Genomic DNA, 23,915 nt, shown 5'->3' on the forward strand with positions numbered 1-23,915 from the left:
CGAGTATTCACTGCTTTAAAACATTCGCAACTTGAAGTTTTCGTAAGTACACTTTTTCAGGTTCCAAGCAACCACATAGCAACTAAAACGCGCTTCCCCATTCTCAACAAGCTCTGTATAATGCTCCTCACACCACCAGCCCTCATGCAGGCAGAAAGGGCAAAATTATTACACCGTGGGCCAACAGCCCGTGCACTAAAATATACAATCGCACACTCATACATACTCACGAACAGTGGTTCCCCCTTTTCGTCCGTGTCTCTTCCTGTGCAGATGGACCCCTTCGGGAACGTAGCGTTGGGAGAAAATTCGCTGGTTGCCGCCGTATTTCTACATCCCAAAAGCATCATCATCATCCTGTGGCTGTCGAGCGCCTTTATATATATTAGTTGTCTGCCTGTGTCATTTCGATGTTGAAACCAGCATCGGCGTCGCACTACGCTACCCGTTATCCATACAGAAGTATATAATAATTTCTTTTCTGTTCATCCGTTTATATAAGCTTTGTATTTGTATGCAGTAGTGTATAACCAAATTCAAAGCGTTCAAGGCAACAAAAAACCAACGAATGAAGATCAACTGAAGGTTGTGTGGAAAATTCTCTAAGGATTGTTCCTGGTCTAGCTCGGTTCTAGCAAAGCCTGAGTGAGCTACTAGAAAGTCGAGGAAGACGATAGCGGAAAACGAAAATTCATTCTCGATAATTCCAATGTAGAGGCGAAGCCTGAAAATGGTTTAAATAATCGGTCCCAGGAGATTATGAAGAAATCAAGAATGGACGATGATCTAATTGGATTCTATGAATTATAGCGTCTATTAGAAATGAGTGTGTCTGGAAAATAGAATAACAAAAGTGTGACCGATTGAATCATAAAAGACTATTTTACTAATAAAAATTGATATGAATGAAAGTGTAATATCACTTTAATCGTTAATATCATCGTCCTTTGGAAGATTTGTGCGCGCTTCTCTGGAGAAATATCGATATCCTATCACAGGAAGAAAGGAAAATTTAACTTTTTCACAGGAAACAAGACACTCTAACAAAGCGACAAACAAGGCACAAGACACATATTTCACAACCAATCGCTAGCGTGCTAAACTACTGCGACGATCCTTTTTGTACAAGCAGTCTCTCTTAGCTAAGATTCAAACATACAGTAATTACGTTCCTCAACCATTTTCGCAACACAAGACCTGCTGAGGAGACATGAAAAAAATAGCTCAAACTCTCTTAATCAAATCAAGCTCAACAACCGTAAAAAAGATATTATGGTCCTTTATGTTGCCCATGTTTTTTCTTTCAAAGTGGGAAATCTGCTCACAAGCACCTGAGAAGATAGCTGGCGATTAGCTACCACTGGCGTATTGGTGATTGACCCGCCACACAGGTTATAGCTACAGGACTGCCTGAGAGGCGGTTGCACAAACCATACCCTAGACGTCCGAGTATTCGTGCATCTTCAGAACTAAGTTGATCGGAGTAGTGTCTGGCCCGCTCACTGTAATTATATTGCTCCTCGCCCGCGCGAAACGAAGGCATACGAAGAAGCCATGCTTAGCAGTCTCCTCCACATCCACGCACTTGAGACACATGGAGGACCCCGCGTACCCGAAATTGTGTAGATACTGCCTGAAGAGGCCATGGTCTGACAGAATCTGTGTCACTTCTTCATGGCGCCTCCCGACCCATTCGGATATCTCCTGGAATAAGTCGGCGCGTCCATCTACCCTTCGCGGAAACAGACCCTTTTCTCTGCCATCTGATCATCGAGAGTGAACTTCTGGTACCTCGTATGCCTTTTGTGTCACGTTCTTCATGCTAAAGGCATCATAGTGAACAAGATGTAAATTGCTTTGTACGACACTGTACGATACGCAATCACAACCCTCAGGCACAGCTAGTTTCCCACGATAAAAATCAGTACCAAGCGTTTTGGACCACGCTGGCTCACCAAACATAGGGTATAACTGCCTTCAATAGACCACTTAGTAGCGCAGCTGCAAATTTTGCAAGAAAAAGTGTAAATATCTAAACTGAATTAAGTATTTTATTATGTATAAACATGAAGTAACATGTTTATCATCTTTTCTGCATGAAAAACAACTAGGTAATACCTCTATTTTCTCACAATAACAGAAATAAATCATCGCTTCAGTTTCCTCTAATGGGCCACCGTTTCCTTATTTGGACCACAACAATTTCCTAATTTGGGCCAGGTCTAAATAATACATCTCTTCAACCGTAGCTGCCGCTGATGAAACTAACTTTGGCTTACGCACTGAGAGTTCTGGATCTGGATCAACTGTAGACTGCACCCGTTCTTTCATAATAGAGAATCCTTTACCTGCCATCCGAGTTATCCAGCGAACAAATGAGTCCTCTTCCGCGGCAGTCAATGCAGTTTGTTTACCTTGTTTTCCTGACCACTTGCTTCTTGCACGGAACATTACGGTGGATCGTGGAACATTGGAGCGCCTGCGAGCTTCTCTAGTCGAAACACCACTTTTTATTGCTTATAGACACTCAGTAACAGCTGCTTCAGTATATTTTTTAACAAATTTCCGGCGTTTTTCCCATTTTAGTAGCAATTTTATACAATAACTAAATCATAACAAATTTATGGTAACTATGGTAACTATGATTCGCGGCGTTATTTCGATGATAGCTCTTGTTCGAAATAAGGCATGCCGGAATAAGGAAAGCAGTATTATTTCCACCCTTAATTGGGCCACTATTTTTTCAATATTTGAAGTGTTTTTCTAATAAAATTTATTTCTTATCTTTTAAAGACACTCTTATCCTACCCGTTCATCGAAAATCTGATTATTTTCGCTCGGAAAGTGTGATGTCAATACAGTTATTAAAAGACATATTTTGCAGCTTTAATTTGCAGCTTTAAGAATATTATAGTAAACGTCTGTTGCAACATTTCTAATGAAGAACATTATTGAAGTTGTCAAAGCATAAATCAAAATAAGTATATTTATAATGTGTAATTTGGTGTAAGAAGTTCAGGTGGTCCACTAAAGGAAGTGGTCTATATTAAGCAAATCTACCCTAAGTATCGACGAAACCACGCTAGCCAAAAGTTTAGGCTTGCAGCCGTACACCGCTGAGCTATTTGATATCAGTCAAGATAGTGCTGCAATAGCCGTTTAGGCCATCTTACAGACATAGTTGACGTGGCACTCAAACGTAAACTTATCGTCAGTCATAACTCGCCAAAAGTTTTATAGATCGCTTTGAGGAAATGGTGCAGTCTCCGACTCGGACCACTGTCTGTTGCTCTGATTTACGGTTATTTGCGGAAAGTTGATGTTTTTTGGGTGAATGTCAAAATGGTCAATGTCAATGGCCTCCCCAGCTGGTCTCAAGGTAGGATGCTGGCCTAACAAGCCAGTTGTCGTAGGTTCGAGTCTCGGCTCGGGAGAGACTGTTAGTGTTAGTAGGATCGTAGCGCTGGCCCGCAATTGTCCTGTACACTTAACAGTTGGCTGCGAAGTCTGCGTATAATAAACAGAAGGTCGAGTTCCGAATCGGAATGTAGCACCAAGGCTTTGCTTTTGCATTACGAAAGGACAACTTAGTTAGCCTCCATCACTACATTTCCGGCAGTCTGTAGCGTGTCAGCGGAAGTTAAACTTCTTCCGGTTTTTCGTTTCTATGTTCGCTTTTCGGAATCCCAAACCATGAGAAAAGTAACCCATAATTGCATGCAAAAATCGTGTTACTCCTTCACACCTGACGAGAAGCATATGTTGAAATCACATTGATGGTTTGGATAGACCCTAAATCAAAGACAACACAGATTAAAATGAGAACCGGAACCGAATTCTAAATTTGCATCTGCAACCACAAGCACAGAACAATAGCCACATCTCTCTTTCTTTTGTTGACAGCTTGTATTTGCCCCAAAGTACATTGCAATTTTTGTCAGGTAGGAGGCATTCGTCGATGCATGCGTTATACAGTGATCACCCGATTATATCTCACCCTGATGATTTTTGGCGTGATGAAATAGGGAAAGTGATAAAATCGGGAAATTTTTAAAATTTTATTTTTTTTTATTGAAGATGTTAAATCAATAACTAAATACGTAAAATCAGCGATTTTAATTATTTTTGAAAAATTTATCTGTACAAACATATGAAAAAAGCTGCAGTTGTTTTTTTCATAAATCGATATATCTGAATAATGACAAAGGATAGAGAAAAGTTGACAAGGGATGAATTTGAGAAAACTGTCTTAGCTTTTATAAAAAATATTTGAAAAATTCAATTTGAGATCCTGTACTGAAAAAAAAAATTCAAAAACAAAAAGTGACTATAAAAAATCGATCATCACTATTTTTTGAAACATTTTTTTAGATAGATATAACTTTTCTGAACAAACCTAAAAAAATAAAAAACCTAAAAAAATCGATGTAAAGTTGCAAATAAATTACAATTAAGCTTTTTATTCGTTCATGTTTTTGTTTGAATTGGTAAAATGAATTACTTGCTTTTTTGTAGCGCAGTACCATAAGCAAAACATTAGATGTTCTCACAACACTAAACTTTGCCGAAGACAGCATGCTGATATCTCTCACGTATTGCAACCAGAAAAATCTTAAAATGTAAATAACGATTTTTAATGCCTTCTCATAGAAAACTTTATGTTGCTTGCAATATGTAAGAGATAGAAACATGATGTCTTCTGTAAAGTTTCTTGTTTTGAAATCACCAAATACTTTGCCTAAGACACCAAGCGTCTATCTTTATCTAATGAAAAAATAAATATTCTATCTCACTTTTAAGAGGATTGATCACCCAGCTTTCTACATCAAAAGATGCGTTTTCAAATATTTTGAAACTTCTCCGAACACATTATACGGTTATAATAAACATTTGTATCACTATTCAATTATTCGCACGATAACAGCAAAATGTAACATTGTGCATCGGTTGAATTTTTAATGTAAACTGCATCCAGAATGATACACAGAATTATGAAAAATATCTTAAATATTGAAGCGTAATAGAAAATCAGTTAACCCTGACATTTTTTTCATGAAATGTTTTATGATGATAAAATCGGGTGAAAAATGTGATAAAATCGGGGGCAGATAAAATCGGGTACAGATATAATCGGGTGATTACTGTAATAATTTAAGATCAATATCTCGGCATTTACAGTGTGGAAATGAATTAAAACATTCATAAAAATGAAGATGATATGAATATATTGTTTACCAAATTGTTATTAGTTTCAAATAAATGGTTTTGCAAAACAGAGCATATGCTGTGTTCGCTTTGTATTAGCTTGTATCACGAAATTCACTTCACCTGGAATTGCATATACTTTGTTACTCGAGTTCATTGATGATGTGCATATGACCAACTAGCCCCTCATGTATTAAATACGAAAATTACTTATAATAGGGTAATCGCTCCATTATTCATCTCAACAGCTAGGTGCACCTATATTCATCTTATTTTTCTCATTTTTTCAATTTACTGTCAAATTTCTACAATTTTTTTAAAGTAAATCTATTTGCTTCTCGATTTTGAAAATCGCCAAGTGTTTTCCAAGGAAAATAGTTTTTTCATCATGTAAATTTATTTGTCACTTTTGCTATCTTGCCCTTGAACTTCTTATTTACCTAGAAAAATAATTTAAATTTTCAGCAAATCCATCAAGTCTTGCCCGGGCTTTTGCAGTTTTAGTTATTTTGATGGCATTTTGTTTTAAAAAAATTTTCAAGGAACGTTTTACCCCAAGTGGCGTATCTTCTTGAAAGTAGGTAGTTCTGGTAAGGCAGAGTGATTATCCAAATTTTCAGCAAAATCTATTAAGTCTAGCAGAAAAAATTGTGATTGTAGAGCAAGATCGCGCGAAATGACCTATGGTCGAATATCGACCATTTTTTGATTTGAATGGAACTTTGCACACGTATTTGGCTTAGCGAACTGAGCATTTTTTACAGATGGAGAGATTTTTTACACCCATGAGTTACATTCTAAAAGGGCGTATGCCTTTTGGCATAGGTTTTATTCGAAGCGTTGTGGCCCAGAAACCGTTGGTTGTATAGAAAAACTGTCTGAGAATGAGTTGTAGGGAATCAAAAATGCACTATAAAAAAATATACACTGTACAAAAAAAATTTTTTTTGACCAAAAAAATTAAAAATTAACATTAAATTACAATTTAAAAAACAACAGTTGAATTTTTTTGTAATTTTATTTTAAAGAAACTTGACGTTAATACGCAACTTTAAAAAAAAGTCCAGGATGGAGAAATGAAAAATATTTTTTTATGGTAGATTAATTTTTTTATGAAAATTCTAATTCAAACATTTTTCAAAATATTTGTATTCTGATGATTTTAAAAGATGCAGAGAGTCATTTTAAATCAAAAAGCTCTTGGTAGTAAACATTCTAAACGCATTGGTTTTCGAGTTATTTCTAATTTAAGCTCGAAAAATTGTAATTATTTAGGAAAATACACGTTTTTCTTAATTTGTCCATGGTTTCTAGCAAAAACCATTCGTTCATTGGAATGCTTGATCAAAAATATACAATTCATTCTTTGACAACAAAACGATTGGATAAATAACTCAAGCGCTAAACCTTAGCCTACCTTCACGTTCCCCCTTGCCGAATGTTTAATAAAAAAATATGTTTGTCGTGCAACACTACCTACTTGTTTACTAATAATAACTGTTTGTAAAGTACGCAACCAATAACTACTGGGTTACCTATAATATCTGATTTCGTATATAAATACGATTGCACTACTCCAGATGAGTTAGTAACAGTTTGCATTTTGTGAAGATGGATAAAGTGAAAATGGAATACACCAAGCCCAAATGCTGTAAACCCTTTACTGATCATCGGTGCTCATCAAGATTACGCAAATTAAAAAAAACGTAATTGCAAAATTAAAAATGTTGAACAGTCAAGCTCATTTTAATACGTCTTTATCAATTTGTGACTTGTGTAGTTATTGGAATGATAGTCAAGCCACCATTCATCCCACCGTTGTTGACTATTCAGAATCTGGAACACTTAAGAATATCAGCTTCATCATAATATCGGAAGTACTCCATCATGATACTGTTGCGGTTCAGGTGTTCATTGCCAAATTAATGAGTTTTTTGAAAACAACAATAGAGTTGAAAAAAGCGATATTAATGTCTAATGGAGCTGCCTCACAATATAAAAATAGAAAAAACTTTGCAAGTCTTTGCAAGTTCGAAACAAAATATAAAGTCGATGCAGAGTGGCATTTTTTGCGACTTCTCATGGTAAAGGCCCATGCGATGCAATTGGTGGCATATTAAAACGAATGGCAGGAAATGCAAGTTTAGCTAAAGAACATGAACATCCCATTACAAGCGCAAAAGAATTGTATGGTTGGTCTAATCAGAAAAATAATAAAAATTCATCAAAAATGTCATTTAGTTGGGTATCATATGAAGAATATGAACAAGGAGCAACAGAATGAAGCAATATTTTCAAAAAATCTATAATAATAGCTGCCACACAAAAGTATTACTCTTTTGTTCCGATTTCAGAAAATAAGATACAAACGAAGCTGTTTTCAAAAGATGACGAATCATTTACTTATGATGTATATAAAATATAAGGTGAAACTAGTTCTGTAAAGTATCCATGTCATAAAAAAATATGTTCCTAAGATAATAAAACTCGAAAATAAATATTTGATTCTTATATATTTATATCACTTAGAACATCTAACTCTTTTCTTGAGAACCGTTCGTCCAATCGTTTTGTTGTCAAAGGATGAATTGTATATTTTTGATCAAGCATTCTAACGAATGTATGGTTTTTGCTGGAGAACCATGGACAAATTAAGAAAAACGTGTATTTTCCTAAATAATTATAATTTTTCGAGCTTGAATTAGAAATAACTCGAAAACCAATGCCTTTAGAATGTTTACTACCAAGAGCTTTTTGATTTAAAATGACTCTCTGCATCTTTTAAAATCATCAAAATACAAATATTTTGAAAAATGTTTGAATTAGAATTTTCATGAAAAAAATTAATCTACCGTAAAAAAATTATTTTTCATTTCTCCATCCTGAACTTTTTTTTTAAGTTGCGTATTAGCGTCAAGTTTCTTTAAAAAAAAAAATTCAACTCTTTTTTTTTAAATTGTAATTTAATGTTTATTTTTAATATTTTTGGTCAAAAAAAATTTTTTTTGTACAGTGTATATTTTTTTTACGTTGCATTTTTAATTCCCTACAACTCATTTTCAGACAGTTTTTCTATACAACCAACGGTTTCTGGGCCACAACGCTTCGAATAAAACCTATGCCAAAAGGCATACGCCCTTTTAGAATGTAACTCATGGGTGTAAAAAATCTCTCCATCTGTGAAAAATGCTCAGTTTGCTAAGCCAAATACGTGTGCAAAGTTTCATCCAAATCAAAAATGGTCGATTAAATTTTCGCGTGTTTCCAGGCGATTTGAAATGATTTTGCTCTTTACTGTTTTTGACGGTTTTTGAGAAAAACCTTCTAGGGCCTTTTTGCCCCATTTGGCGCACATGACTTATACATGAAATTAAAGCTCTTGAGTTGCACTTTTCAGTATTTGACGTTTTTGGACATATAAACTTTAAGGTGAATCGGGATCAACTCGAATTTTGCAATCTAATTTTTTCTTGATTTATGAAGACTACGTACATGAAACTTTGATCAATTGTTTTCACAACTGTTGCATGCCTGAAGTAGCAATTCGAGTGCTGTTTATTTAGTGGAAGCCGAATTTTTTACGATCAAAATACAGAAGTGAAAAGAGCTCTAACCTCAAAATTTTATAGGAAAAGGCCACAATCCCGTTTCACCTTAAGGGCCGTTTTTTCCCGAATTAATTTAGTTTAGTTTAGTTCGAAAAAATCGCTATGAAGCTTCATAAACATTTTTTAAGTTCTTATTGAAACTTTTTAGAGATTCAACTGAAAACCATCTAAAGGCACTGGGTACTAGAGGGTTAACCTCAATGAAAAAAATTGAAATTTTGCGAAACTTTTTACCTTATATAGACAAGCAAACGCTGAAAATTCTGCCCAATCAGAGAACATCAAAACAACAGGCGCTTGCGCCTCTCACGAACTGGCTCACAATTTTTCTCTATCTTTTCCCATTCTTTACATACCTATATCGATCTGATTAATCGATTATCATCGCTGTACCAACTTCAAAACTTATGTAATACAAAAATCATAAAATCATAAAATCATAAAATCATAAAATCAAAAAATCATAATATCATAAAATCATAAAATCATAAAATCATAAAATCATAAAATCATAAAATCATAAAATCATAAAATCATAAAATCATAAAATCATAAAATCATAAAATCATAAAATCATAAAATCATAAAATCATAAAATCATAAAATCATAAAATCATAAAATCATAAAATCATAAAATCATAAAATCATAAAATCATAAAATCATAAAATCATGAAATCATGAAATCATGAAATCATGAAATCATAAAATCATAAAATCATAAAATCATAAAATCATAAAATCATAAAATCATAAAATCATAAAATGATAAAATGATAAAATCATAAAATCATAAAATCATAAAATCATAAAATCATAAAATCATAAAATCATAAAATCATAAAATCATAAAGTCATAAAAACATAAAATCATAAAATCATAAAATCATAAAATCATAGAATCATAAAATCATAAAATCATAAAATCATAAAATCATAAAATCATAAAATCATAAAATCATAAAATCAAAAAATCAAAAAATCATAAAATCATAAAATCATAAAATCATAAAATCATAAAATCATAAAATCATAAAATCATAAAATCATAAAATCATAAAATCATAAAATCATAAAATCATAAAATCAAAAAATCATAAAATCATAAAATCATAAAATCATAAAATCATAAAATCATAAAATCATAAAACCATAAAATCATAAAACCATAAAATCATAAAATCATTAAATCATAAAATCATAAAACCATAAAATCATAAAATCATGAAATCATAAAATCATAAAATCATAAAATCATAAATTCATAAAATCATAAAATCATAAAATCATAAAATCATAAAATCATAAAATCATAAAATCATAAAATCATAAAATCATAAAATCATAAAATCATAAAATCATAAAATCATAAAATCATAAAATCATAATATCATAAAATCATAAAGTCATAAAATCATAAAACCATAAAATCATAAAATCATAAAATCATAAAATCATAAAATCATAAAATCATTAAATCATAAAATCATAAAATCATAAAATCATAAAATCATAAAATCATAAAATCATAAAATTATAAAATCATAAAATCATAAAATCATAAAATCATAAAATCATAAAGTCATAAAATCATAAAATCATAAAATCATAAAATCATAAAATCATAGAATCATAAAATCATAAAATCATAAAATCATAAAATCATAAAATCATAAAATCATAAAATCAAAAAATCAAAAAATCATAAAATCATAAAATCATAAAATCATAAAATCATAAAATCATAAAATCATAAAATCATAAAATCAAAAAATCATAAAATCATAAAATCATAAAATCATAAAATCATAAAATCATAAAATCATAAAACCATAAAATCATAAAACCATAAAATCATAAAATCATAAAATCATAAAATCATAAAATCATAAAATCATAAAACCATAAAATCATAAAATCATAAAATCATAAAATCATAAAATCATAAATTCATAAAATCATAAAATCATAAAATCATAAAATCATAAAATCATAAAATCATAAAATCATAAAATCATAAAATCATAAAATCATAAAATCATAAAATCATAAAATCATAAAATCATAAAATCATAAAATCATAAAATCATAAAATCATAAAATCATAAAGTCATAAAATCATAAAACCATAAAATCATAAAATCATAAAATCATAAAATCATAAAATCATAAAATCATTTAATCATAAAATCATAAAATCATAAAATCATAAAATCATAAAATCATAAAATCATAAAATCATAAAATTATAAAATCATAAAATCATAAAATCATAAAATCATAAAATCATAAAATCATAAAATCATAAAATCATAAAATCATAAAATCATAAAATCATAAAATCATAAAATCATAAAATCATAAAATCATAAAATCATAAAATCATAAAATCATAAAATCATAAAATCATAAAATCATAAAATCATAAAATCATAAAATCATAAAATCATAAAATCATAAAATCATAAAATCATAAAATCATAAAATCATAAAATCATAAAATCATTAAATCATTAAATCATTCAATCATTAAATCATTAAATCATTAAATCAGTAAATCATTCAATCATTAAATCATTTAATCGTGAAAACATGAAATTATCATTTTATATTGGAGTACGACAATGTTCGCCTGAGTGTATATTGCGGACTAGATTGTATAAAATTATGCTACGGAATGCTTTGATCACTTTCATTCAATCACAACATCTTATTAAACACCTTTTATGACACGTTATTCGCACAAGTTGATAGCGGAGGGATCACTTTAGCCTTCTGAACGAAAACCACGCTTGGGAGAGTTACTAAAGCTAAATCATTAACAAAATAAAAAGACGTGTCGGAATAACGTTGAAAGCAGAAAGGACCTTTTGAAACGTTTATATAGATTTTTGATTTTGTACTCTCATGCCCGTAGTTTTGGTAGTTCAACTACCGTAAACTGGGGTGACTTTGATCACCGGGGTGACTTTTAAAAAGCGCTTGTAGTGCTTAGGATTTGTCGTAATCTTCACTGATTGTGTGGATATATGTTCGCATTGCTACTATTTATGCATTTCCTGCTATTTAAAGAGTGTTTTTCATGCTCAAATATTAATTGAAATAAAGTGTATTTTTGGCGATTTTTGTTGCATACAAACAATCGGTTCAAGCAGATTCAAAACAACAAGTTGCAATACGTAAAGTGTTTTTATTTTGTTCCCAGATTAGTTCTTAAGATGATCAAATATTATAACAATACATTTTATTGTTATTTTTGCAAGTTTTTCCTCAAAGGCCATGTTGAGTCCCAATTTTCTCCACAGCGTATTACATATTTCTTCTTGACGAAAACCCAAGACGTGAAGTAACATGCAAATTTGGACAATTTCATAAGTCATATTCCTCGTGGACTAGTTTTTGACGATTTTAGACCATCTTCTCTCTCAGTGATTAATCATTCATATATATTCTTAAAATTTTGTATGAACCTTGGACATTCGCCATTATAAACTGTTCACGTAGAATGTGAATGGCCCCCAAATTGCTTTCCAGATTTATAAACTCGTTTAAGTCGTTCAAGGCTGTTCAATTTAGTGAAAGTAGCAAAGTGATACTCCAAATTCATCAACACAATGAAGTGATCAAAGTCACCCCGGAATGATTATTGGTGTAAAATTTTTAGAGCATATTTAAAAACAGCAAAATTGTTGCTCAACTTTTGAAGTAGTGACTGAATCTTTTTCAATGCATGCCAGTACTTATTTTAAAAATATCAAAGAATATTGTTTTCAGTATATTCTGAAAATATTTGAGATACAATCAAAAAAGTGATCAAAGTCACCCCAGTATTACAAATAGTAAAAAGCCCCAATCAGGGTATAAAGAATGTCAAAAGAAAATGGTTAGGAATAAAGTTGACAAACAATCATTTTTAAACCAACAGAGCACCAACAATAAGAGAATAACAAAACATGCAAAAGCAACATAAAGACCGTGCTCAACCGGAACCGAATACTACTCCGAGGCCACTTAGTACAGCGAAATGGCCTAGCTTAGGTGTAAAGCGACGTCGAGGAAATAACGGAACGCCGGTACGTGTTGCAGTTGCTGATCGCGGGACGAATTCAGTAGATTTGAGCGGACTGTCAGTGCCATTTATCGTTCCTGAAGCACCGCCACCTAAATTCTGGTTGTACCTTTCGGGATTTCAACCACTAATAACTGATGACGATGTATGTCAAATTGTTGCTCGCTGCCTGGACAACGAAAAACCATCGGATGTTGTCAGATTAGTTCCAAAAGGAAAGGATATCGGAACAATGACATTTGTATCATACAAAATCGGTCTCCCCCCTGCCCTGAAACAGCAAGCTTTATTGCCTTCCTCATGGTCAGAAGGCATACTATTTCGTGAATTTATTGAAAAAAACTCGAATCGCGGATTGAAAGTGACCGGCAATATACACGCACTCAGCCCTGCAGTTCATTCTTGAGTAAACCGCCCAGCGACTCGTACAATGGAAACCTTTGCGTTTCTAACCTGCTGACATCCTCTTCAAATGCTACTATCAACTTGTTGGACCCGGGACACCCTTTAACAGGCATTATGGAAGCCCCTTATCCGACCGACACAGTCGCGCTGCCTACTGATTTTCATCCTCAACATTGTCCCGGTCCTGTGTTCGGTGACGGAGACGGGGTCTTTCAGCCTGCATCGCCAGGCAAGTATAACTGTACATCTGAGCTTACGGTTCCTCATGCTTTTTCACGTTCCAGTGCGTTGGTCCATGAATCTGTTCCTCGTGTAGCTGATATGCGGATCTATTACCACAATGTGCGTGGGCTGCGCACTAAAATCGACTCATTTTTCCTAGCAGTTTCTGAAGGAGATTATGATTTAATTGTGCTTACCGAAACATGGCTCGATGACCTCAGCGCAACTTTTTGGAAACCGCTACACAGTTTTCCGGAACGACCGATCTCATCTGAACAGCCAAAAGACGCGAGGCGGAGGTGTCTTAATAGCTGTTTCAGTGGAGTTGAGTTGTCGCAACGATCCTGCACCTGTTTTCAACACTGTAGAGCAGTTGTGGGTGATAGTGGAAACGGCAAATAGCGACATTAGTATTGGTGTCATATACATACCCCCTGATCGAAAGTCCGATTCTCAGGTGATTCAACAGCACATTGACTCGATAGGCATGGTACTATCCCGCTTGGAACTTAAAACTCCTGCTTTACTTTTTGGAGACTACAACCAATCTGGTTTGCGTTGGTTTATCCCGGACAATGGTCACCCTTCAGTGGACACGCTGCATTCTAATATGCCCGCTTATTGCTGTTCTCTTAACGATGGACTCTGCTGGCATGGTCTAACACAAGTCAACAATATTTTGATTGATAACGAACGTTTGCTGGATCTTGTATGGGTAAATGATGAAACTTTGCCAATTTGTTCTGTATCTGCTGCACACGAGCCGCTGGTCGAGCTTGAAGCTGTTCATCCTGCTATCGTTCTTTCGTTAAACCTCTCCTCGACAATAGTGTACGACGAGCCTTCGGAACTTAGGGCTTTGAATTTTCGACGTGCTGACTACGCCACACTTACTGCGGCTCTTGGGGAGATAAACTGGAATGCTGTATTGGAACCATCCATTAGTATCGACAATGCAGTTAATTCTTTCAGTAGTACGCTGGAAAGTGTGTTCGCCCAAACAGTGTCATTCTTTGAACCGCCACGAAAGCCACCATGGTCGAATCCACGACTACGCACGCTTAAGCGATTGCGATCAGCTGCGCTGCGGAAATATTGTTGTTACCGCTCTGCTTATAACAGAAATCAGTTCACCACTGCCAGCTGTCAATATCGAAACTACAACCGCTATTTGTATAATAGGTATGTAAGGCGCATACAAAGCAATCTTCGCGTACACCCGAAACAATTCTGGTCATTTGTGAATACAAAACGCAAGGAAAGGGGTTTGCCTACTTCTATGTTCCTGGGCAACAATGTAGCTAACAATGAAAATGAAAAATGCAACCTGTTTGCCGAGCAATTTCAGCAAATTTTTAACGAATCGGTGGCGTCCCCCGAACAAGTTCGTGAAGCCAGTAATGTAGTACCACGCGACGTATTATCATTCAGATTACCTCACATCAGTCCAGATGATGTAGTCGCTGCCTTGAATAAGCTAAAAAGTTCATACGCTGTTGGTCCGGATGGTATCCCTTCGGCGGTTTTGAAGCGATGTGGAGAAGTCCTTAGTACTCCGATCGCGATGTTCTTCAATTTGTCCGTGCAGCAGTGTACATTCCCTGACCGATGGAAATTTTCATATCTTTTTCCCGTCTACAAAAAAAGGAAACAAACGTGACATTTCCAATTACCGAGGGATCACATCTCTGTGCGCTTGCTCAAAGTTGTTTGAGATTATTATAAATGACGCTTTGTTTGCCAGCTCTAAACACTATATTGACGCCGACCAGCACGGGTTTTTCCCTCGACGATCTGTAACCACTAATCTTATGCAGTTTGTTTCTCGCTGTTTGCAAAGCATGGATTCTAGCTTACAAACCGATGCAATTTACCTGGATCTGAATGCAGCGTTTGATCGGGTAGACCACGAGATACTGCTTAGTAAACTCGAACGACTCGGTGTCCAATCAGAATCCGTACGCTGGTTCAAATCTTACTTGACTAGTCGAAGTGTATGCGTGGAAATAGGTTCAGCTGTTTCGAGGTATTTTTCAAACGTTTCAGGAGTTCCTCAAGGTAGTAACTTGGGCCCGCTACTCTTCGCTATTTTTATAAACGATGCTTCTCTCTTGTTACCACCCGGATGTCGACTGTTTTATGCGGATGATACAAAAATATTCAAAATTATACATAGCCTACGAGATTGTGTCGCGCTACAGGAGCATCTAAATACGTTCGTGAACTGGTGTGCAACAAACTGCTTAACACTGAGTGTTGAAAAATGCAACATAATTTCATTCAATAGAAAGCGTGTCCCTATCGAATACGATTATACAATATCGTCACAACATCTTCTCCGTGTACAGTGCGTGAAAGATCTTGGAGTGTACTTAGATAGCGAGCTGACATTCAAGAACCATTATAACAACATTATCGCCAAAGCAAACCGTCGATTGGGGTTCATTTTCAAGATTGCCGATGAATTCCGTGACCCGTTTTGTTTCAAAGCACTTTACTGTGCCCTAGTGCGATCGATTCTCGAGTCTAATTCTGTAATCTGGAGCCCATATCATGCAAACTGGTCCTACAGAATGGAAATGGTTCAGAAAAAATTCGTACGCTATGCTCTTCGTTATCTCCCATGGCAAGATCCACTGAACCTGCCATCATACGAGGACCGTTGTCGTCTGCTTGGTATTCAACCCCTTGAGGTTCGCCGTCAAATAGACCAAGCTGTGTTCGCTGCTAAACTACTGGCTACATCGAATGTCCAGCTATATTGGCTCAACTAAACATATACACCCCTGAAAGACCGCTGCGCCAAAGGAGCTTCTTATATCTGGAACCACGGAATCGACTATATGGTTGCCATGATCCAATTCGTGTTATTTGCCACCGTTTTAATAATGTTTTCGAGTTTTTTGACTTCGACTTACCAATGAATTCGTTCCGCCAACGGCTACTTGATGCTCATAGAAGATTGTGAAGTTTTTGCTGTTTTTTTTTATTATTCATTAAGACTTATCTTTGTCAGATGAATGTAATTGTACAAACAAATAAATAAATAAATAAAAATACACAAAAAATAATTATAAACTTAACATTATGCTAACCAAAAAAAAACGAATTTTCGAAATTAATTAAACTTTTATTAAACGTCGTTATTACTAAAAACATAAAAATATGTGACCTTTCCAAACATTTCTATTCAATAGTCGTATTTTGCGATAATATATAAAATTGAAGAAAATTATATCGACGATAAGTAGATAGTACAGGTCGGACTCGATTATCCGGTGACTCGATTATCCGGAAACTCAATTATCCGGAATTAGATTATCCGGAATTTTAGACTCGATTATCCGGAATTCTAGTTTTTTGGTGTCCGTTCTCAATTTTCCGAAATTTTACCTTTACCATCCCTTCTGGCATATTTGTTACCATTTAAGTCACCTCCGGCATGTTTGGGACATGTTCGAATTAAGTGAAAATAATCAATGTCCAATTTATTTTTGTGCTTCTCAAGATTTTACCGCTTTTCGCCCCAGAAATAATTTCTGGTTACGCTACTGCATCATACAAGTAAAATAAAGAAAAGAAATATTCATTTTATGTTCGTTAATCGCAAAATTTCAGTATTTTTCGTGTGATTCGATTATCCGGAAAACTCGATTATCCGGAACGAAATTTTTTTTGATGTTCCGGATAATCGAGTCCGACCTGCATAGAGCACAAGAACAGAGTCTGCGGAGGAGGACCATTAATTTTTAATTGGTCTTTTCCAGATTTTCATGTTTTTTTTGAATACTTTCATGAAGGGTGTGTTACGAAAATGATTGACGTGTTCTTGAAAAGGACCGTACTTGCAAATGACAATAAAACCAAAGTTGAAGGATGCTTAAATGTTCGAATAGAAACAAAAACTTCACCTTCCCTTTTTTAATAATTTTGTTTACCAGAACTATTTATTAAAAATTTCTGTGTCAGCGCAACATTATCAAACATTAAATTCACGCAAAATCTCTAGCAAATGCCTGAGGGCCGTTCAATAATTACATAAGCATATTTAAGCATATTATTTTTTATGTTGCAGGAGCTAATATTAGAATTTTAAACTAATTGTACAACAATCTACTTACTAAATTTTTTTGCAAATAAACTAAGTCATTAGCGTTGGTTCATGATTCGGCAGTGATCGTCCCTTTAACCAGACGCTAATGATATGAAAAATGAAAATGAAATTCTTTCCAGTGCATTTGCAGAATTTTGAATTCTCGACTACTTTGTGATAATGTCGTATGTCTAAACGTGAACAAAACGAGTCAGAGTTATATCTCTTGTGCTTCACAAGCACAAACCATCTCTCACTCGTTTTGTTTACGTTTAGACATACGACCTTATCACAAAGTACTTCTGAATTTGCCTTTTTTTTTTGGATAAAACCAAATCGCAGTGTAAGCATCTTTTTTGCTGTCATGAGCCGTGCGTTTAAGTTACACTGTTTGTTTATGTGTTTGAGGCGCACCATGGTGCTTCCACAAACCGTTATTTTTAAAAAAAAAGCACCAAAGGATTTGAGTACACTATTCGATTCGTTATGACGCACATAGGAGTATTTCAGTCAAAAACCTGGCCAAAATACGAAAACAAAAATATCAGTGTACCTCGTGCTATTGATCCTTTTTACATTCTCTGATACTTATTACGTTCTATGCAGGCCATCTTGAATTTATCTGAATTGTCTACAAATGACTGTAGCTATTAAAAACCTTGGTGTTACTAAGAGCACATGAATAAGTCACAAATTGTTCTACGAAAAATATAAACTTCCACTGATGTTATTAAAACTTTAAAGTGATTCTTGTATGCAAATTCGATATGGGCGGTGACAATATAGGTATGTTGAGTAAATTTATACTGGTAATTTGTTGTATAGGTTGGAAAAATTTCATCTAAACAAGGCCTTGCCATACACGTGTTTTTCAGTCTCTGTTGCTTAACAAAATTTTCACAAAAAGGGATTTTTGTTTGGGTTCCCAGCACCAAAAGCAGAAATTCACCCACCATTGGAAAGGTTATGTGTTTCTAAATAAGTACCAGGAAGAAAATCTGCCCCATCCTCACCCATTCATAATTGTGATCAATGTGAAGTTGGAACGTTCAGATTTTCCGAATTTTTGTCTATTGAATGAGTGCATTTATCATGCCTTTGTCATACATCGATTGTAAAAATTTTATTGTTTTTTTCATATTGTGTGATAACTTGCCGAGCTTTCTTCAGAAATACCCTATTCGGTTTGATTAAGCACTCTAACATTCGATTGAAAAAAGGTTTTTGTTTCTGGAGTAAAAACTTGAAAAAACTCTCATATATTACCACAAGATATAAAAACAATGATCGCAGTGGTCTAAATCTTACAAAAAAGTCCTTAAATGTCCTGGGAAAATACTCGATCTTTAGGGTGTCAACTGAATCGCTTCAAAAGTTAGTTTAAACAAAAATTGACAGCTTCTCAAAACGAGAAAAATTGTTGAGCCCAACCATAAAATTGTAAAGTTGGTAAGAAGCTTCGCATTCATGTCGTCCAAGAAAAGCATTGATTGCAGTGATCGATTGCGTCTCTTGAGCAGAACGCAAATGCTAAGAGAAAATGTATGAATTGTGTTACGCAGTTCGCAATGGGAATTTTTCAAGACTCAAAGATCTGCTGGGAGTACTACGATTTCCAACATTATCATGAGCATATCAGACGATCCTTCCAAAGCGAAGGGAGGCTTTAAGAGCAGCGTAATCTATTACTGGCAAAAAAGTATACTCCAGGACAAGCTCTTATTACATATTTGCAGAAGCTTTATTTTTTTAATTCCATAGTAATAGCAGAGTAAAGTTCTTATATCACTGCAAGGTGATCTAACTTGATGAAATTTTGTTAATAATAAGTTTTTATGTCTAAATATATAGCTCCATAGTGATAAAACCACTTTTGGACGCATTCGCTATCTGAAAACTCATTAGAATAATTTTGGCCAGGTTTTTGTTCTACGTACTCCTATGTGTGACGTCCAGCATCTCTGGTTAAAATCGTCGTACGGTAAATTTTTTAGTAAGAAGCCTTCTACATTTCACGTGGACAGCTTTTTGGGGGTGGGGGTTTGGTTTTGTTGTTTGGGTATGGTCCACGGTGCATACAATTTTTTATAATTTATATGGGCAGTAGACTGGGACACAGTTATATGGGGAAAAAGCGATGGTGTTATTTTTTCGCTCCCATGCACTTTTCGTGTTCCTTATGGATCCTATGACAACTGTGTAACTTTTCAGATCGATCGGTGAAACGCCCGATTTGCGCCCGATTTTTAAAGTTTCCATACGATTTTATATGGGAAAAATCACTTTTTCAAAACCTATTCTCTATAAATTCCCAGTTGGGTCCTAAAAATATATCGATACATGATATTTGTAGGAGATTTTCCTGGGAAAAACTCTTCTGAAGACCGTAAGGCGCTACGATACTTGTAGAAACAGCTATTTACCCCAAACTGATTGAATGTCTGACGGACAGCTCACCATTGAATTTTACTAGCAATACTGCTGCAGCAACCCAACTGGGAATTTCTAGAGAAAAAGTTTTGAAAAAGTGAATTTTCCCATATAAAATCGTATGAAAACTTCAAAAATCGGGCGCAATTCGGGCGTTTCACCGATCGATCTGAAAAGTTACACAGTTGTTATGGGACCCGTAAGGAACACGAAAAGTGCATGGGAGCTAACATTAATTTTTTGTCCCACCCTAATGGGCAGTTGTCAAAATCGTTAAAAATCTGTCCACGTGGAATGTGGATGGCCCCTAATGCCCTTTTAAAGGTCGTAAAGTACAACAAAGTAATATAAAACAACGAAACTCTTATTGTAAAGCATTGTTTTCAACCAATTGGTGGAAGATTTATATGAAAATCCCACAGTGCACAGTGGTCCAAACTCGAAAAATCGTAATCGTTTAGAATTGACTGGGAAAAATTGATTTAAAGTACTCAATGTCTTCAGCAAAATCACTTCATTTGGCGTTTTTGGTTTCTCGATCAATCCAACTAACAGTTAGATAAAAAAGAAATCTTTTCTGATTGTCAATATAACAGATTGCTTTCTTCAGCAAAGTTGTGAAAAATTTAAAAGAAAAACAATTGCTAAATACTGCGATGTCCTATCTGTACGTTGGACACAACCAAATAGAGTTTTTTCTGTGGAACACAACAACAATATAGCCTGGGAGCTAATGCGGTCTCATGTTGCAGGATAAGTACAACGAGACACCGTGCCCCAGTGCTGAGTCGTGGAAATTTCCAGCTCGAAAAGTTCCTCGACCTGATCGGTCTAGTCAAGCCATTTCGTAGCACCCTTCGGCTATAAAAGAGTTTTTCTGGGAAAAGAAGATACATTCATCAGTCGGATGGTGAGCTGGATGGACCGTCCACAACGTTGACAGCAGTAGCAGCAGATATCAGTTCTTAGCAGTAACAGAAGATAGCAGCGGGTTGCGCCTGTGGCTGCCTTCAAATAAACAAATCACTTGTCCTGTGGTTGGTCACCACCTCTCAGGCTTCTGTCAGGCTGAATGCCAACGCGAGCGATCGGGCGAGATTTTTGCCGTACATCAGCCGGCACTTCCTCTAATGCAAAGGTTGGATCATTTTGTTAAGTAGAATATTACTGTCGGTAATATTACACAGATGCGATTGCATTATATACGATATGGAATTGAACAATTGTTCTTTTTAGGACAAATAAAACACTTAATTTGAAGAGTTAATAGCTTTGGGTACCAGTAGCAGTATGGTAACCGCCTCAGCGGTAGGGGCAGCCGGTACTTCCCTAAGGCCGATGTTATATGTACAGCCGTAAGTAGAGCTGTGTAAAAGTATTCTACTTCAACCTTGCGGTCGTGGCTTTGCACACAACCCTCCTGTGATTTTTGTATATTATTTTGTCTCTAGATTAGGAAGAGTTACTAGACCTTCCAGAGTTTGCCGACATGCCTTTTTAAGGCAGTGTAAAGCCGATGCGTAATTGTTGATGGGGACCCGGATGAAAATCTGCGATACCAAAAGATCATAGATGTAGATCATAGAATACATTCTGAATGAATGATGTCAGAGATAGATTTTGGATAACTTTCCTGAATGAAATTTTATCTCGCCACAACACACCAAGCTCAAGTTTGTTTTCGATTATTTGCACGTAAACTTATAATCTGGCACAGGCTTGTAAACGGTCACCATTTTCATTTGATCTCGCTTCCTTAGCGTGCGTCACAGTCGGCTTTCGCTCGTAAATGTAAAACAACCATCGCCACTCACAGAAATAACAGGATACCCGATCAGCCAAGTGTATCAAGATTATAACATATCCTGATATTGTGTTACGAGCCATTTTTGCATCAACTTGTGTTCTAAACTTGGTCTCGTTAATAGTTAAAATATCAAAAATTCTATCAAGTTTGTTTAGTGATTATTACAAATTACAGCAGGTTTTGTTAGGTTTTCTGCAGAAGAAGATCAGAATTAGTTAGAATTTTTAAACAAATTTTGTTATAATTATGCTACAATATTATAACAGATTTTGTTTCAATCGTGTTATTTAAATTTACATATTAATAGGTTTTCTCAAAATAGATAAATTCCTTTTTTTACCATCCTCATTGGAGTATTATTTATTCTCTTATTATAAAGATATGTTTAACAAATTTAAGTAAGGAAAAATGAATAAAATGACTGTTAAAGGTGATCATTGTTATCCACGACATTTCCAAAACATTAATATTCAGTGATCACCGCTTGTCACTTGCTTTCCGTGATAGGAAATCACACGTGACTTCAATCGATTACATTCTTCTGCATTTATTCTTGCTACGGCTGGAGAATCGCCCATATTCAGCCTATGTTCATATTATCGTCCTGAAAATAAATATTCACATTATCTATCCCTAATTAACTTGATAAAGAAGGTACCTGCAATATATTCAACTTTTTCCGGCTCCAACGCAGTCTTGATTGAAAAGCGATCCTGCTGTGAGCTAGCTGAAGACGTATGAAGACCTCTACCTAGCGGATTATTTAACATGCGCCCCGTTACAGAGCGACCGCTCAGACCATCTGGCCAAACTTCGAGCATGAGAAGTTTTATAAAAACGTAGTCACTCTTATATCCAGCGGTGGAGAATTTCTCCAACTGATCACGTCGCACAAATCCTGGAACTTCGGTAAAAACTGATTTGTTTGTTGGGTTAAGCAACTTGCTGCTAAGAGCATCCGACAAGTTCATGCACCTTTTCAGCGCATTCTTGTATTTTTCTCGAAGACGTTGATTAGTATTAGTAATCGATTCCAAACTTTTTTGCATATTTTCAATTTTCGCTTGCTGTTCACACGAATATTCTGCAAAAAGGTATTATATGTTGCATGAAAAACTAAGAAAAATATTCAAAAGATGTTTTGCTGTTGTGCGAGTGATTGTTTAAGTGTAATTATTTTTGTTCCGGAATGCCTCTTTATCATGGTTTCGGAGTAAACTTCACACAAGCACACAGTTTAAGAGAGTTCTTTTCATCTTACCGATGCGCTGAAATTCGTCAAATATATTTTCCCCTGCAACTCCATCAGAACTAGCGGAACACTCTGATTGCGTGGACAAAGATTCGTTACTTGGCCGTCTGCGACGAATTACTTTTTGCAAAGATTCATATTGGGGCTATAAACTCTGGACACAATATTGTTGTGGACTGTGGTATACTTTTAGACAACCAGCGGCGATAGAGGCGGATTTGCGTGTACTGTTAGTGACACCTGAACGTATGGAAGTAGAGGTCGGACACTTCGAAATCGGAGAGTGAACTACGTGACTAAAATCATTCTTTATTTCTAGTGAGTTCTCATCCAAAACGAGTCCTTCGGAACTGCTTCCTTTTCGTTTTTCATTCCGAACGACTTGTTCATTGAGCTCCCGTTCACTAATTTTATTGGCCTGCGGGGAAACGATACATTATAATCTTTTACTCAAATATGGATGCTATAAATACTTACGGGCTTAAGCACAGCTACTACTTGTTTCTTCTGTCGCCGAGCTCTTACCATTTTACTCTAATCATTATATTTTCATTTTCGCACTTTGTATCCGAAATGAAAGTCAAATTGTGCACATTAGCACGCGATAGTAACTTTTTCTTTAACGCGCTCCTCCGTCCGGCCATTTTGATAAATACAAGACACAGTTCAAAGTAAATGAAATTTAGGTACTTGATTCAACCACACTTTCATAATATTTACCAACATTAATTTGTATTTCGCCGTGTCAAATAAATGTTGTGTGAACAAAACAAAATAATATTGACCAAACTAATATCACATTGTAATCAACTTAATTGTTTCAAT

The 23,915-nt window shown here is 34.9% G+C and overlaps 1 protein-coding gene across 1 annotated transcript; it reads left to right on the plus strand.

Moving 5' to 3' along the window:
* The first annotated feature begins 13,719 nt into the window (after positions 1–13,719).
* Positions 13,720–15,168, plus strand: LOC129719807 (uncharacterized). Its single transcript, XM_055671213.1, has one exon. The coding sequence runs from the start codon at positions 13,720–13,722 to the stop codon at positions 15,166–15,168; it is 1,449 nt and encodes a 482-aa protein (XP_055527188.1).
* The last annotated feature ends 8,747 nt before the right edge of the window (positions 15,169–23,915 follow it).

The sequence above is a fragment of the Wyeomyia smithii genome, chromosome 2, assembly GCF_029784165.1.
Source record: "Wyeomyia smithii strain HCP4-BCI-WySm-NY-G18 chromosome 2, ASM2978416v1, whole genome shotgun sequence".
Classification (NCBI taxonomy): domain Eukaryota; kingdom Metazoa; phylum Arthropoda; class Insecta; order Diptera; family Culicidae; genus Wyeomyia; species Wyeomyia smithii.

Excerpts from the sequence above, each read along its gene's own strand:
- LOC129719807 (XM_055671213.1), top strand. The coding sequence starts at position 13,720 with ATGACCTCAGCGCAACTTTTTGGAAACCGCTACACAGTTTTCCGGAAC.